This window comes from Salvelinus fontinalis, chromosome 19 (genome assembly GCF_029448725.1).
Source record: "Salvelinus fontinalis isolate EN_2023a chromosome 19, ASM2944872v1, whole genome shotgun sequence".
Lineage (NCBI taxonomy): Eukaryota > Metazoa > Chordata > Actinopteri > Salmoniformes > Salmonidae > Salvelinus > Salvelinus fontinalis.
Window position 1 is genome coordinate 33,644,128 of NC_074683.1, and position 14,769 is coordinate 33,658,896.

Genomic DNA, 14,769 nt, shown 5'->3' on the forward strand with positions numbered 1-14,769 from the left:
CTTCTCTGATAGAGTTCAGTGTGTCAAATCGGAGGGTCTGTTGTCCGGGCCTCTGGCAGTCTCTATGGGGGTGCCACAGGGTTCAATTCTTGGACCGACTCTCTTCTCTGTTTACATCAATGATGTCGCTCTTGCTGCTGGTGATTCTCTGATCCACCTCTACGCAGACGACACTATTCTGTATACTTCTGGCCCTTCTTTTGACACTGTGTTAACAACCCTCCAGGCGAGCTTCAATGCCATACAACTCTCCTTCTGTGGCCTCCAACTGCTCTTAAATACAAGTAAAACCAAATGCATGCTCTTCAACCGATCGCTGCCTGCTCCGGCCCGCCTGTCCAACATCACTACTTTGGACGGCTCTGACTTAGAATATGTGGACAACTACAAATACCTAGGTGTCTGGTTAGACTGTAAACTCTCCTTCCAGACCCACATCAAACATCTCCAATCCAAAGTCAAATCTAGAATTGGCTTCCTATTCCGCAACAAAGCATCCTTTACTCATGCTGCCAAACATACCCTTGTAAAACTGACCATCCTACCAATCCTCGACTTCGGTGATGTCATTTACAAAATAGCCTCCAAAACCCTACTCAATAAATTGGATGCAGTCTATCACAGTGCCATCCGTTTTGTCACCAAAGCCCCATATACTACCCACCACTGCGACCTGTACACTCTCGTTGGCTGGCCCTCGCTTCATACTCGTCGCCAAACCCATTGGTTCCAGGTCATCTACAAGACCCTGCTAGGTAAAGTCCCCCCTTATCTCAGCTCGCTGGTCACCATAGCAGCACCTACCCGTAGCACGCGCTCCAGCAGGTATATCTCTCTAGTCACCCCCAAAACCAATTCTTCCTTTGGACGCCTCTCCTTCCAGTTCTCTGCTGCCAATGACTGGAACGAACTACAAAAATCTCTGAAACTGGAAACACCTATCTCCCTCACTAGCTTTAAGCACCAGCTGTCAGAGCAGCTCATAGATTACTGCACCTGTACATAACCCATCTACAATTTAGCCCAAACAACTACCTCTTTACCTACTGTATTTATTTATTAATTTATTTTGCTCCTTTGCACCCCATTATTTCTGTCTCTACTTTGCACTTTCTTCCAATGCAAACCAACCATTCCAGTGTTTTTTTTAGTTTTTATTTTACTTGCTGTGTTGTACTCACTTCGCCTCCATGGCCTTTTTATATTTTTATTTATTTATACATATATCTGTTTGCCTTCACCCCCCTTATCTCACCTCACTTGCTCACATTGTATATACTGTAGACTTATTTTTTTATTTTTTTCACTGTATTATTGACTATATGTTTGTTTTTACTCCATGTGTAACTATGTGTTGTTGTATGTGTCGAACTGCTTTGCTTTATCTTGGCCAGGTCGCAATTGTAAATGAGAACGTGTTCTCAATTTGCCTACCTGGTTAAATAAAGGTTAAATAAAATAAATAAAATAAATAAAATTAGCTAGAATTAATAAATGTAGTGATCAGTGACCCATACACATACAATGAATTAGTCTAGTGACTGTAATTGCCACTAATCAAGTTTCATGGTCAATAAAATTATTACAAAAGCTATATTGATGTTAAAATCGAAATGTGCTACTCAGAGACGCCACCTCAGAATTTAGACAGAAGTACCTCTTCAAGCCATTGCTTGAAACCAGTCTGAGGGAGACGCGACATAACGGAACAGTCCACTTTCTCAAAAAAGGTGCGTTCCTAAAAATAATCATCAGATTTCTACATTTTGTAGAAAAATATGTTTCTGTGAAACATTTAAACATTTCAATTAGACCAAATTTGAATAGTAGTCATGCTATTAATGCAGAGAGTAAAATGATGATTCTTATTTGTAACCAACAAAAGGGTCCACCCCTATGAGATCGTTCTATTTTTAGTATCAGCTGTTGCAATAAAGATTTGCTACATAGCAGATTGCGTCGCATCGCGGATATGACAGGCGCATTCTCGTCACAAGATAATGGCAATGTTCTGAGGTAACGCACAGAAAGAGGGATGTGGAATATTTGTACGTGAAGTGCTGTAGTCTACTTCCACGACAACGGGTTTCAAATTGGTAAGTTATTTGCTGAAATTGTCGTCGTTGTCCAGGCAGCTGCACATAGCTACTGTAGGTTGCTTAAACATTCTTAGTAAGTCTTTTTCATGTCAAGTTTTTACTTTGCTTTTGCAAATATTTAAATTGTTGAGTTGGTTTCTGCAACGTAAACTGGAGTAACATTTTTTTGTAACATTGTGGGGCCTCTGTTGGATTCGAGAAATGGACGCCAATATTCAATTTGCGGAAATTGCTTGATGCAGCAAACTTCGCTAAAAGATTTTGACATTCAAGAAGCAACAAAAAAACCTTTATCCATCCGCGGCAACTCGGTTCTTATACACACAGAACCCCGACTTCAAAACAACAGATATAGTGTTGTGACGTTTTATGTAAGTGGTGAAGTGAACAGTAGTAGAATCTACTTTTCATAAAAATATATAATAACTTGATAAAACATCACAAGACCAAACTTGATTGATACATTTATCTGCTTTGTTACAATGTTTATACCTCAGACTGTATTTCAACCAGGCATGTTATGAATAGATGCATTATAACCATTGCAGAATTTCTTCAGGCACCACATCATAGGATGAGGTCACCCACCATTGAGCAGCCTTCAATAGGGCTACACATATTCTTTTGACTATTAATAGCTCAGTGAAATCACCAGATAATACAGCAACAAGAGTAGCATGATGGTGGAGGCTTTTCACTTGTCAGTCGATCAGAGAAGTTAAAATGTCACTGAAGGTACTGCATGTTTAATTTAAACTTGATCAAAGCAGCTTGAACTCTTGTTTTGTTTTAGAGAAGCATGTTGGGCGTGTATATTGGGCAGTGTCAACCAAATGACACTAACAAGGCGTTACTCTATGAAATGCGACATGGATCTATGCTCTACAGTACATTAGATGTACCTATAAAGTCTACTGACAGCCAGGTGAGGTTGATTCACTGAAGAGGTATCTCAACAGTAACATAACCTTCTCTTTACCAAGTCATCATGTACAGTCTTTTAGTGGCAAAATATGTAATGCATGAGTTCTGATCAGATTATAGAATGAGAGATGTTCAGAGCACATTGAGCACACAGCTGTCCAGTTCAGAGCACACAGATGTCCATTATGTGATTGTGTATACTGTCATCACAGATGCTGAAGACCCAGAATCTCGTGACCTCATTTGTACCCAGAATCTAGTGACCTCATATATACCCAGAATCTAGTGACCTCATATATACCCAGAATGTAGTGACCTCATTTGTACCCAGAATCTAGTGACTTCATGTGTACAGTTAACAGGACTTTAGTTGGCACACTTGCTGATTGATGATGATTGATGATTGATGATGATTACATGCCCTTTACTGGGCATCTGAGTGTGCTGTCCTCCTGTCTATAGGGCATCATTGTCAGTACTCCCTTAGTCATTGGTCAGCAGTCAGCGCTCAGGTGAGGATCTTAGATGAGTGAGACAGATCAGAGATGGACCTGTTTAATTGATTGATGAGGTGGTACAGTATGTTTTGGGTATGCAGGTTGTTCCTCTAGCTAGCTGTTCCCTTGTGAGTGAGGCAGATTGTTCTAGCTAGCTGTTCCCTTGTGAGGGAGGCAGGTTGTTCTTCTAGCTAGCTGTTCCCTTGTGAGGGAGGCAGGTTGTTCTTCTAGCTAGCTGTTCCCTTGTGAGGGAGGAAGGTTGTTCCTCTAGCTAGCTGTTCCCTTGTGAGGGAGGCAGATTGTTCCTCTAGCTAGCTGTTCCCTTGTGAGGGAGGAAGGTTGTTCCTCTAGCTAGCTGTTCCCTTGTGAGGGAGGAAGGTTGTTCCTCTAGCTAGCTGTTCCCTTGTGAGGGAGGCAGATTGTTCCTCTAGCTAGCTGTTCCCTTGTGAGGGAGGCAGGTTGTTCCTCTAGCTAGCTGTTCCCTTGTGAGGGAGGCAGGTTGTTCCTCTAGCTAGCTGTTCCCTTGTGAGGGAGGCAGGTTGTTCTAGCTAGCTGTTCCCTTGTGAGGGAGGCAGGTTGTTCTAGCTAGCTAGCTGTTTCCTTGTGAGGGAGGCAGGAATATCTTCCAGTACATCCTTCTCCAAGGGTCTGTCTGGGCCGCTTGAAGAAGGAAGTCTGTCTGGGAAGAAGGAAGTCTGTCTGGGCCTCTTGAAGAAGGGAGGTCTGTCTTGGCCGCTTGAGGCAGAAAGGTCTGTCTGGGCCGCTTGAGGCAGGAAGGTGTTTCTGGGCCGCTTGAGGCAGGAAGGTGTTTCTGGGCCGCTTGAGGCAGGAAGGTCTGTCTGGGCCGCTTGAGGCAGGAAGGTCTGTCTGGGCCGCTTGAGGCAGGAAGGTCTGTCTGGGCCGCTTGAGGCAGGAAGGTCTGTCTGGGCCGCTTGAGGCAGGAAGGTCTGTCTGGGCCGCTTGAGGCAGGAAGGTCTGTCTGGGCCGCTTGAGGCAGGAAGGTCTGTCTGGGCCGCTTGAGGCAGGAAGGTCTGTCTGGGCCGCTTGAGGCAGGAAGGTCTGTCTGGGCTGCTTGATGAAGGAAACCTCTTTCCTTCCCTTTATTGTGTGGAGCAGGAAGGGGCCTTCACCAGTTGACAGCTGTTTCCTGCGACCCAGTGCCATGGTCTCTACCCACTGCTTGGGCTGAGTCTGGGCTGTTCTCTACTCAATGCCTGGGCTAAGTCTGGGCTGTTCTCTACTCACTGCCTGGGCTGAGCTTGGGCTGTCCTTTACCCACTGCCTGGGCTGAGCTTGGGCTGTCCTCTACCCACTGCCTGGGCTGAGCCAGGGCTGTCCTTTACCCACTGCCTGGGCTGAGCTTGGGCTGTTCCCTACTCACTGCCTGGGCTGAGCTTGGGCTGTCCTTTACCCACTGCCTGGGCTGAGTCTGGGCTGTTCTCTACTCACTGCCTGGGCTGAGCTTGGGCTGTCCTTTACCCACTGCCTGGGCTGAGCTTGGGCTGTCCTCTATCCACTGCCTGGGCTGTCCTCTACCCACTGCCTGGGATGAGCCTGGGCTGTTCTCTACCCACTGCCTGGGCTGAGCCTGGGCTGTTCTCTACCCACTGCCTGGGCTGTTCTCTACACACTCGCTGTATGCACGGTGCAGAGAACCAGGACAGAATCACGGAATCCAGACATTAAAAGGGAATTCGACAATATTCAAAAATCTATTGAACTTATTAGAAAAGACAGTAACAAAATGCATCAGTGATTCTTATTTTCCTGCAACTTTCTGAAACAGCACAAGAATGCCTCTGTCTGTGTGTGTGTGGTGCGCGCTTATGTCTACACTGTGTAGCCGTTAGCGATAATGCTAATGATAACCTTCTTCTGGTAGAGATGGAAAGGCTTTCCCACAAACCTTCTCAATTAAATGTTAACTACAACGTAGCCTATGCCTACCTGGCAGAATGATACACTATCAAAATGATTTTCATCTGTCTAGTAGCTATTTGTTTTGCAAACTCTGCAATCACGTGAGCGCTATAGCAATGCTTAACAAAATACTGGTCTCTTCCTGGTGTGCACTTTCATTACAGGGTAACTACACACCAAAATCGACATTTCTTAATTTTTTTCTAGACCTAAAAAATTGCCTCCTGATGTGGTTTTAACATAGTTGTGTACTTGGAACATCCAATTCTGTTATTTTTCTATTAAAAAAAGTGTGATGTTGAGAGCGAAAACCTGTAAAAAACAAGAGAAAACAGAAACCTAGAAAAACAAAATGGAGAACTGACTTTGGGGAAAAACCAAACTGGAATCAGGCAAAAAATATGAATTATTTTAAAGTTATTTCTATCACGCATCCTGGGCTGTGACCTTGCCATGTGACCTACAGTTGAAGTCGGACGTTTACATCCACTTAGGTTGGAATCATTAAAACTCGTTTTTCAACCACTCCACAAATTTCTTGTTAACAAACTTTTTTGGTAAGTCGTTTTGGCAAGTCTGTTAGGACATCTACTTTGTGCATGACACAAGTAATTTTTCCAACAATTGTTTACGGAGAGATTATTTCACTTAATTCACTGTATCACAATTCCAGTGGGTCAGAAGTTCACATACACTAAGTTGACTGTGCCTTTAAACAGCTTGGAAAATTCCATAAAATTATGTCATGGCTTTAGAAGCTTCTGATAGGCTAAATGACATAATTTGAGTCATTTTGTGTTTCAAGGCCTACCTTCCAACTCAGTGCCTCTTTGCTTGACATCATGGGAAAATCAAAAGAAATCAGCCAAGACCTCCACAAGTCTGGTTCATCCTTGGGAGCAATTTCCAAATGCCTGAAGGTACCACGTTCATCTGTACAAACAATAGTACGCAAGTATAAGCACCATGGGACCACGCAACCGTCATACCGCTCAGGAAGGAGACGCTTTCTGTCTACTAGAGATGAACGTACTTTGGTGTGAAAAGTGCAAATCAATCCCAGAACAACAGCAAAGGACCTCGTGAAGATGCTGTAGGAAACAGGTACAAAAGTATTTATATCCACAGTAAAACGAGTCCTATATCGACATAACCTGAAAGGCCGCTCAGCAAGGAAGAAGCCACTGCTCCAAAACTGCCATTAAAAATGCCAGACTACGCTTTGCAACTGCACATGGGGACAAAGATCGTATTTTTTGGAGAAATGTCCTGTGGTCTGATGAAACAAAAATAGAACTGTTTGGCGATAATGACCATCGTTATGTTTGGAGGAAAAGGGGGAGGCATGCGAGCTGAAGAACACCATCCCAACCGTGAAGCACGGGGTGGCAGCATCATGTTGTGGGGGTGCTTTGCTGCAGGAGGGACTGGTGCACTTCACAAAATAGATGGCATCATGAGGAAGGAAAATTAGACATTAGTCAGGAAGTTAAAGCTTGGTTGCAAATGGGTCTTCCAAATGGACAATGACACCAATCATACTTCCAAAGTTGTGGCAAAATGGCTTAAGGACAACAAAGTCAAGCTATTGGAGTGGCCATCGCAAAACCCTGACCTAAATCCTATAGAAATTTAGGGGCAGAACTGAAAAAGCATGTGCAAGCAAGGAGGCCTACAAACCTGACCAGCTCTGTCAGAAGGAATGGGCCAAAGTTCACCCAACTTATTGTGGGAAGCTTATGGAAGGCTGAAACGTTTGACCCAAATTAAACAATTTAAAGGCAATGCTACCAAATACTAATTGAGTGTATGTAAACTTCTGACCCACTGGGAACGTGATGAAACGTCATTCTCTCTACTATTGTTCTGACATTTCACATTCTTAAAATAAAGTGGTGATCTTAATTGACCTAAAACAGGGATTTTTTTACTGGGATTAAATGTTAGGAATTGTGAGAAACTGAGTTTTTAAAAGTATTTGGCTATGGTGTATGTAAACTTACGACTTCAACTGTATCTATGTCCTTTACACACATCCTGTCCTCTACCCACATTTTTTACCCACAGCCTGTCCTCAACCCACATCCTCTACCCACAGCCTGTCCTCAACCCACATTTTCTACCCACAGCCTGTCCTCAACCCACATTTTCTATCCACAGCCTGTCCTCTACCCACATTTTCTACCCACAGCCTGTCCATTACCCACAGCCTGTCCTCTTCCCACAGCCTGTCCTCTACCCACAGCCTGTCCATTACCCACAGCCTGTCCTCTACCCACAGCCTATCCTCTACCCACAGCCTGTCCTCTACCCACTATCTTAGTGGCTTTACATGTCTTGTGAAAGCTGTTGCCTTTTTGCCATTACAGCATAAGGTTAATTAAATAATGCCCCCACACACAAGACAACAGAGCACTTACCTGCTGTAATGTCCATATTTATCAAGGACCAGGTCCTTACTAAGTCACAGTAGAAAAACAACAATTTAAAGAAAGTGTGGGAGGGAAAGCGACAGAAAAATGAACAGAAATGGTCATTGAATCTGAATCACAATTATTTTTGTGGGAAGCTGGTGAAAATGCACCACACAGCTGCTATATAGTCTATTCTTTCAGAGAAAAGTCACGGGCAGTGAATTTCTTTCTGAAAGCCATAATTACAAAGCACAGTAGTCTATATGTCTGGACCGTATTTCCATTGCTCATAATGGTGCTGGGAGAGTGGTTGGTGCTGCATGCTATTCTGGCAGTCTCAGAAGAAGGAGAAAACAGAATAGTCTACATAGTGGGAAGGAGAGCCTCTCCATTACACTACTGGTTGGCTGGCTGTGCAAGGCACTTCCTCATACAGACAGCCAATCAGTGACCAGGGTGTTTTCTCCAGCTCAGTCAGTAGCCTAATCTCTATCTTAGGCTCTGCTGCTCCAGTTCTTTGGTTTATTACAGTATTATGACACATGTTGCTTGCACATCACACACATCGATTCCCTATCCTTTACTACAGCATTTTCTGCAAGCCCCTCTAGCTGAGATAGACAGAGGTGTCGATAGCTAGCTGATGCTCTTTCTCTCTGAGGGGGCTGGTGTTTGATGCATGGTTCTCCGTGAAGTCTGGTCTCCCTGGCAATGAATTAGCAGCAGCAGTCTAACACTCTATCTTGTGCTCCTTTCTTCCTCCATCTCTCTCCCTCCCCTCCTGCCGTGTTCCAGGTGTAGCCAGCTGCCTGTCACCATGGCAACCAGCAGCGCGGTCCCTAGCGACAACCTCCCCACTTACAAGCTGGTGGTGGTGGGGGACGGAGGGGTGGGGAAGAGCGCTCTCACCATCCAGTTCTTTCAGAAGATCTTTGTGTCTGACTACGACCCCACCATCGAGGACTCCTACCTGAAACACACAGAGATAGACGGACAGTGGGCCATCCTGGACGGTAGGGAAACATCTTCTCCTCTGTCTCTCAGGGTTAGGGGGGGGGTCGTCTCCTTTGTTAATTGTGTTTAACATGTTAATTAAACATATTGTAGCACAGTGCTCCCATATAGGTTCACAGTTTTAGATCCTGGGATTTACACCCATAATGTGCATTTGTTTTTTGGCTAGATTTTTCGCAATTGAGCAAGAAGATGAATTTCCCCAAAAACATATCTTAAAACCTGTAACATTGGTTCCCCTATGTGTGTTACTGCACAGTGCCCATGTGTGTTACTGCACAGTGCCCATGTGTGTTACTGCACAGTGCCCATGTGTGTTACTGCACTGTGCCTACATTATGTGTGTTATTACACAGTGCCTGTGTGTTATTACACAGTTTGTGTGTGTAATTGTACAGTGCTGAAACACTGGTACCTGTATGTGTGTAATTGCACAGTGCTGAAACACTGGTACCTGTATGTGTGTAATTTCACAGTGCTGGACACGGCAGGCCAAGAGGAGTTCAGTGCTATGAGGGAGCAGTACATGAGGACGGGGGACGGCTTCCTCATCGTGTTCTCTGTGACAGACAAGGCCAGCTTTGAACACGTGGACCGCTTCCACCAGCTCATCCTCAGGGTGAAGGACAGGTGAGACACAGCTCTTGGTATGAGGCGTGCCTTATGGACCAGACACATACGAGGGACTGCTGCTGGTGCTCTGAGTGCCTCCGACTGGGTTGTCTGCCGTAATGTTTTGTGTCGTCCCTCTAACACTCACTGGTAAAGTGTTCATCTATACAGCAGATAGTCATTCTGTTCTCTTTTGTATCTCTTGTTCACGAAAAATGACAACAAACAACTCCTTCCTCAGCCAATGTCTCCATCACACTGGGCGCCGACGTCAGTTCAATTTCTAGTTTTTATTTAGATTTGGTTGAGTTGTTAACTAACTTGAATTCAATGTGAAATCAACAAAAAAAATCATCATGTCATTGGATTTAGGTATAAAAAATGATACTAATAAAAAACATATTTGTTGGTAATCCAATCAGTTTCCCACATTGATGCAACATCATCACATAGACTTTGGGGGTTTGAAGTGATGTGGAAACAGCGTTGACTCAACCAATTGTTGCTCAGTGGGATTCCAGTCAGATTGTCAGCTGTGTAGTGGTGTTACAATACACGTTGTATTAAATGAGATGTATCTGTTCCTCAGTCCTTTTTCATCCTCTCCTTCAGGGAGGCCTTCCCCATGGTGCTGGTAGCCAATAAGGTGGACTTGGTTCACCTCCGCAAAATCACCAGCGACCAGGGGCAGGAAATGGCTGCCAAACACAACGTGAGTACAGCTTCGACAAGAAGTGGGCAGCATTATGGGACAGCTTGACGTCCAAATCCTTTGTATTCAATGTCTTGTTTGATGTAGTCCAGTGTCCAAATTGATTCATGTACTTTTGATAGGGACTCCTGGATAGTTTTTTCCTGACCAGGAAAACCGTATTTACTGTATTACATAGTTCGGGCCAAGAATCTTTCATGGTTAGGTCAAATGGTCAGAAAAACCTCATAATCGACTTTGTAGAAATTCCTTTCTCCACTGGTATTGTTAGTGACTGGGGTTGTTCTATGAGCTGTGTGTTGCTATCCCTGGGAGAGGTGGTTGGTTGCAGGGCAGGCTGGGAGAGAGGATGTTGGTTGCAGGGCAGGCTGGGAGAGAGGATGTTGGTTGCAGGGCAGGCTGGGAGAGAGGATGTTGGTTGCAGGGCAGGCTGGGAGAGAGGTTGTTGGTTGCAGGGCAGGCTGGGAGAGAGGTTGTTGGTTGCAGGGCAGGCTGGGAGAGAGGTTGTTGGTTGCAGGGCAGGCTGGGAGAGAGGTTGTTGGTTGCAGGGCAGGCTGGGAGAGAGGTTGTTGGTTGCAGGGCAGGCTGGGAGAGAGGATGTTGGTTGCAGGGCAGGCTGGGAGAGAGGATGTTGGTTGCAGGGCAGGCTGGGAGAGAGGATGTTGGTTGCAGGGCAGGCTGGGAGAGAGGTTGTTGGTTGCAGGGCAGGCTGGGAGAGAGGTTGTTGGTTGCAGGGCAGGCTGGGAGAGAGGTTGTTGGTTGCAGGGCAGGCTGGGAGAGAGGTTGTTGGTTGCAGGGCAGGCTGGGAGAGAGATGTTGGTTGCAGGGCAGGCTGGGAGAGAGGTTGTTGGTTGCACCACAAGTGTGAGAATGTGCATAAAAGTATTTATTGGCAAATGTATGCTTAGTACATTTTGTTTTTAATTGCAAAATTCACATTCCTTATGATGAGGGTCTGGTTCGGAAAGACGTAATTACTATTTGTTGTCTATACCTTGTGGCACTAGCTAAATCAAATCAAATTTTATTTGTCAAATGTGCCAAATACAACAGGTGTAGTAGACCTTACCATGAAATGCTTACTTACAAGCCCTTAGCCAACAATGCAGTTTTAAGAAAAATATGAGTTAAGAAAATATTTACTAAATAAACTAAAGTAAAAAAAATGTAGAATTAGCAATAACAATAACCAGGCTATATACAGGGAGTACCAGTAGCGACGAGTCAATGTGCGGGTTACAGGTTAGTCAAGGTAATTGAGGTAATATGTAGGTAGGGGTAAAGTGACTATGCATACATAATAACAGCGAGTAGCAGCAGCATAAAAAAGGGGGGGGGGGGGGTCAATGCAAATAGTCCGGGTAACCATTTGATTAGCTGTTCAGCAGTTTTATGGCTTGGGGGTAGAAGCTGTTAAGAAGCCTTTTGGAACGGGACTTGGCGCTCCGGTGCCGCTTGCTGTACTGTGCCGTACACACTACACTCTGTAGCGCCTTGCGGTTGGAGGACGAGCAGTTTCCATACCAGGCGGTGATGCAACCAGTCAGGATGCTCTCGATGGTGCAGCTGTAGAACTTTTTAAAACGGAGACAATTTGATGTTTGCTTGTGTACTATGTCGTCTTTCCTGGAAATGTTGGATCAATGTGATTTTTCTTTACAGATTACATACATTGAGACAAGTGCCAAGGATCCTCCCATGAATGTGGACAAGGCGTTCCATGGACTAGTCAGGGTTATAAGGTAGGCCAAACTTCCAGATGGATACTCACTGACTTGCAGGTTATGTTTAAGAATTATGAATTAAGAATCTATAGGCATGAACATATTGGATTAAATTGATGCTTGAATAAGAGAACCACCATTTTGGTTTCTCTTTGCAAACGTACATAACTATATGTTTGACATGAATGCCAGAAAATGTCTGTTAAAAGGATGGGGGAAAAACTGTAGCTATTTCCTGAATGAACAGATGTGTAATTTCAGAGGACTCCAGTATGTGTTGATGTTTGGCGTGGTCATATCCAGCTGGAGGGCCCACTCAACTGTTTGTCAAGCATTTAGAGGAGTAACACAGAGGCCATCTAGTCTAGCTGCTTAGATAGCTTGGCCATCTGATTTTAACCCTCATTCTCTCTCATCTCCATCTCTTTTTTCTCTTGTTTTCTACTCCCTTTACATACCCTCCTTTCTTACTCATTTTCTTATCTTTTCTACCCCTCTTTCTCTCCCCCTCCCTCTCTCTCTCTCTTCTTTCTATTTCTCCCTTCCTCCATCCCCCTATCCCTTTGCAGGCAGCAGATCCCAGAGAGGAGCCTGAAGAAGAAGAATAAGATGAAGTGGCGAGGAGAACGCTCTACGGGTTCTCACAAAGTCCACTGTGTCATCTTGTGATGGTGTCACCCTTCTCGCCGCTGCGTAGCATTGTTGTTAGAGAGAACTGCAGACTTGCAGGGAGCAACAACTGGAGGAGGAAGGGGGGACTTGGGGAGAGAAGGAACTGACTGTTGACTGTTACAGTGTCATGGAAAACCCCTCTCAGTTGAGGGGGTCAACTCCAAGACATCCCCAAGTGGGGGTCTTATAGCAGGTAGCCTAGTGGTTAAGAGCGTTGGGTCAGAAAACTGAAACGTCGCTGGTTCGAATCCCAGAGCCGGCAAGGTGGAAAAGTCTGCCATTCTGCCCTTGAGCAAGGCAGTTAACCCCCAACAACAACTGCTCCCCGGGCGCTGATGACGTGGACGTCAACTAAGGCAGCCCCCCACACCTCTCTGATTCAGAGGGGTTGGGTTAAATGCGGAAGACACATTTCGGTTGAATGCATTCAGTTGTACAAATTAATAGATTTACACTTCCCTTTCCCTTCCCCTAATTGGTCAGAAAAAAGCACTCCAGTTAGAGCTCCTTATGGACTGAATTACAGACAGTGATGTGATGGTGCTCTCTGTGGACGTGGACATCAAGCTATTCTCCAGGTTGGGGAGATGTGAAGTTAGATGTTGTTGGGGACCCATGATCTGACTGTCAGTCAGGTCGGGGACTTGGGACACATTATTTGAGTGTAACATTGTGGTTGTGTGTTCTCCATGGTGTTGAAGATTGAATTCTGAAACGATAAGGGTATATGATTATGAAGTATATTCTATTTGCACTAGCCACTGGCGTGAAAGGATGTGGCTTTGTTTCCAGGGGTCCTGAAGAAAAGTGGGAAGATGTGGCTGTTAGTACTGGTCTGGGATCAGTCGATGGGGAATCTGGCTTGTAGGTTGAGGGGACCAGTCACTCCAAGCAACAAGACGTTCGATTTCTCTTGTCTAATAAGGAGTATTTCATAACATGAAATGGCTTGTACTGTTAAAGCACTAAACAAAACAAAAACAATTTTTTGGTCTATTCATCTGGTTAGAAATGGGCTCTTAAAAGAACAAAGTACCATTGCATTTTTAACAGAGTTTGAGTTTCATATCCGCATCTGTTGAAAAATGGCTAAATATGAAAGGGAAGGCATAATGGAATGTGAAAAACTGATCTTATCATATGTCAATCCCATGTAGCCGAATCTATCTGTCTCATGTCTGTTGCACTGAACAGTTTCTATACTCAGCCCTGGGTCGTGTTCCGTAGCAAAAGAGTTTGCAATGGAAAACAAAACGGACGTTTGGACGTTTGTTATTGGACAAGTCCAAGTAATGCCATGTTTCAGTCCATTTTCATTCGTTTGGTGCTTAATAAACATGGCCCTGGAGTGACCCTGCTGTATTTCACCAAGAGGTGCAGTACAGTGGAAGTCCCAGGGTATGAAGTAGCAGACATGTTGTTTTTGGCAGTATTTTACATAAAAGAGAAGAAAAAAGCTTGTGTCTGAAGAAATCAATGATATCATATCAAGTGTGTTTGAAACCTTTGTATTATTGATATGAATTTCTTTAGTAGTGTTTTTTTATAATTTATTACTGTACCTGTTACCTCAACATGATTTGTTATAACTGGCTGTGTCTGACTGATGAACTAGGAGAAGACGAGGCATAACAAAAATGGCCACCGCCTTTCTATCTATCGTCACTTCAGGGTTTCAATAATGAATAAAGAAATACATTATTGTGAGTTAAATGATACTATCTCTGACTGTGTGTCTGTATGATGTCTTGGCTTACTTAACCTGGGGACCTCGGCCTTTTGGCTAAGATCAAGTGTAGTATCTGTTCTTATCAGTTTAATATCTGATACCTGATACGTATCTGACTACATATTAAATGCTCCCGAGTGGCGCAGCGGTCTAAGGCACTGCATCTCAGTGCTAGAGATGTCACTGCAGATCCTGGTTCGATTCCAGTCTGTATCGCAACTGGCCGTGATTGGGAGTCCCATAGGGTGGCGCACAATTGGACCAGCATTGGCCGGGGTAGGCCGTCATTGTAAATAAGAATTTGTTCTTAACTGACTTGCCTAGTTAAATAAATAGAAACATTCAAATCTAATTTTATTGGTGTTTAGCAGATGTTATTGCGGGTGTAGAGAAATGCTGGTCAGTCTGTCATGAGAGTCTGTCATGAGAGACTGTGGTTTCTCCCCAACTGG

General features: G+C 44.4%; 1 protein-coding gene and 1 pseudogene across 1 annotated transcript; both read left to right on the forward strand.

Moving 5' to 3' along the window:
* Positions 1-1,933: 1,933 nt before the first annotated feature.
* LOC129816648 (ras-related protein M-Ras-like) lies at positions 1,934-14,306 on the forward strand. Its single transcript, XM_055871388.1, has 6 exons — positions 1,934-2,096; positions 8,650-8,867; positions 9,345-9,498; positions 10,093-10,192; positions 11,855-11,934; positions 12,486-14,306. Exons 2-6 carry the CDS (start codon positions 8,672-8,674, stop codon positions 12,583-12,585), a joined length of 630 nt encoding a protein of 209 aa, XP_055727363.1. The 5' UTR covers positions 1,934-2,096; positions 8,650-8,671; the 3' UTR covers positions 12,586-14,306.
* Positions 14,307-14,354: 48 nt separating this feature from the next.
* LOC129817064 (U2 spliceosomal RNA) lies at positions 14,355-14,481 on the forward strand (annotated as a pseudogene).
* The last annotated feature ends 288 nt before the right edge of the window (positions 14,482-14,769 follow it).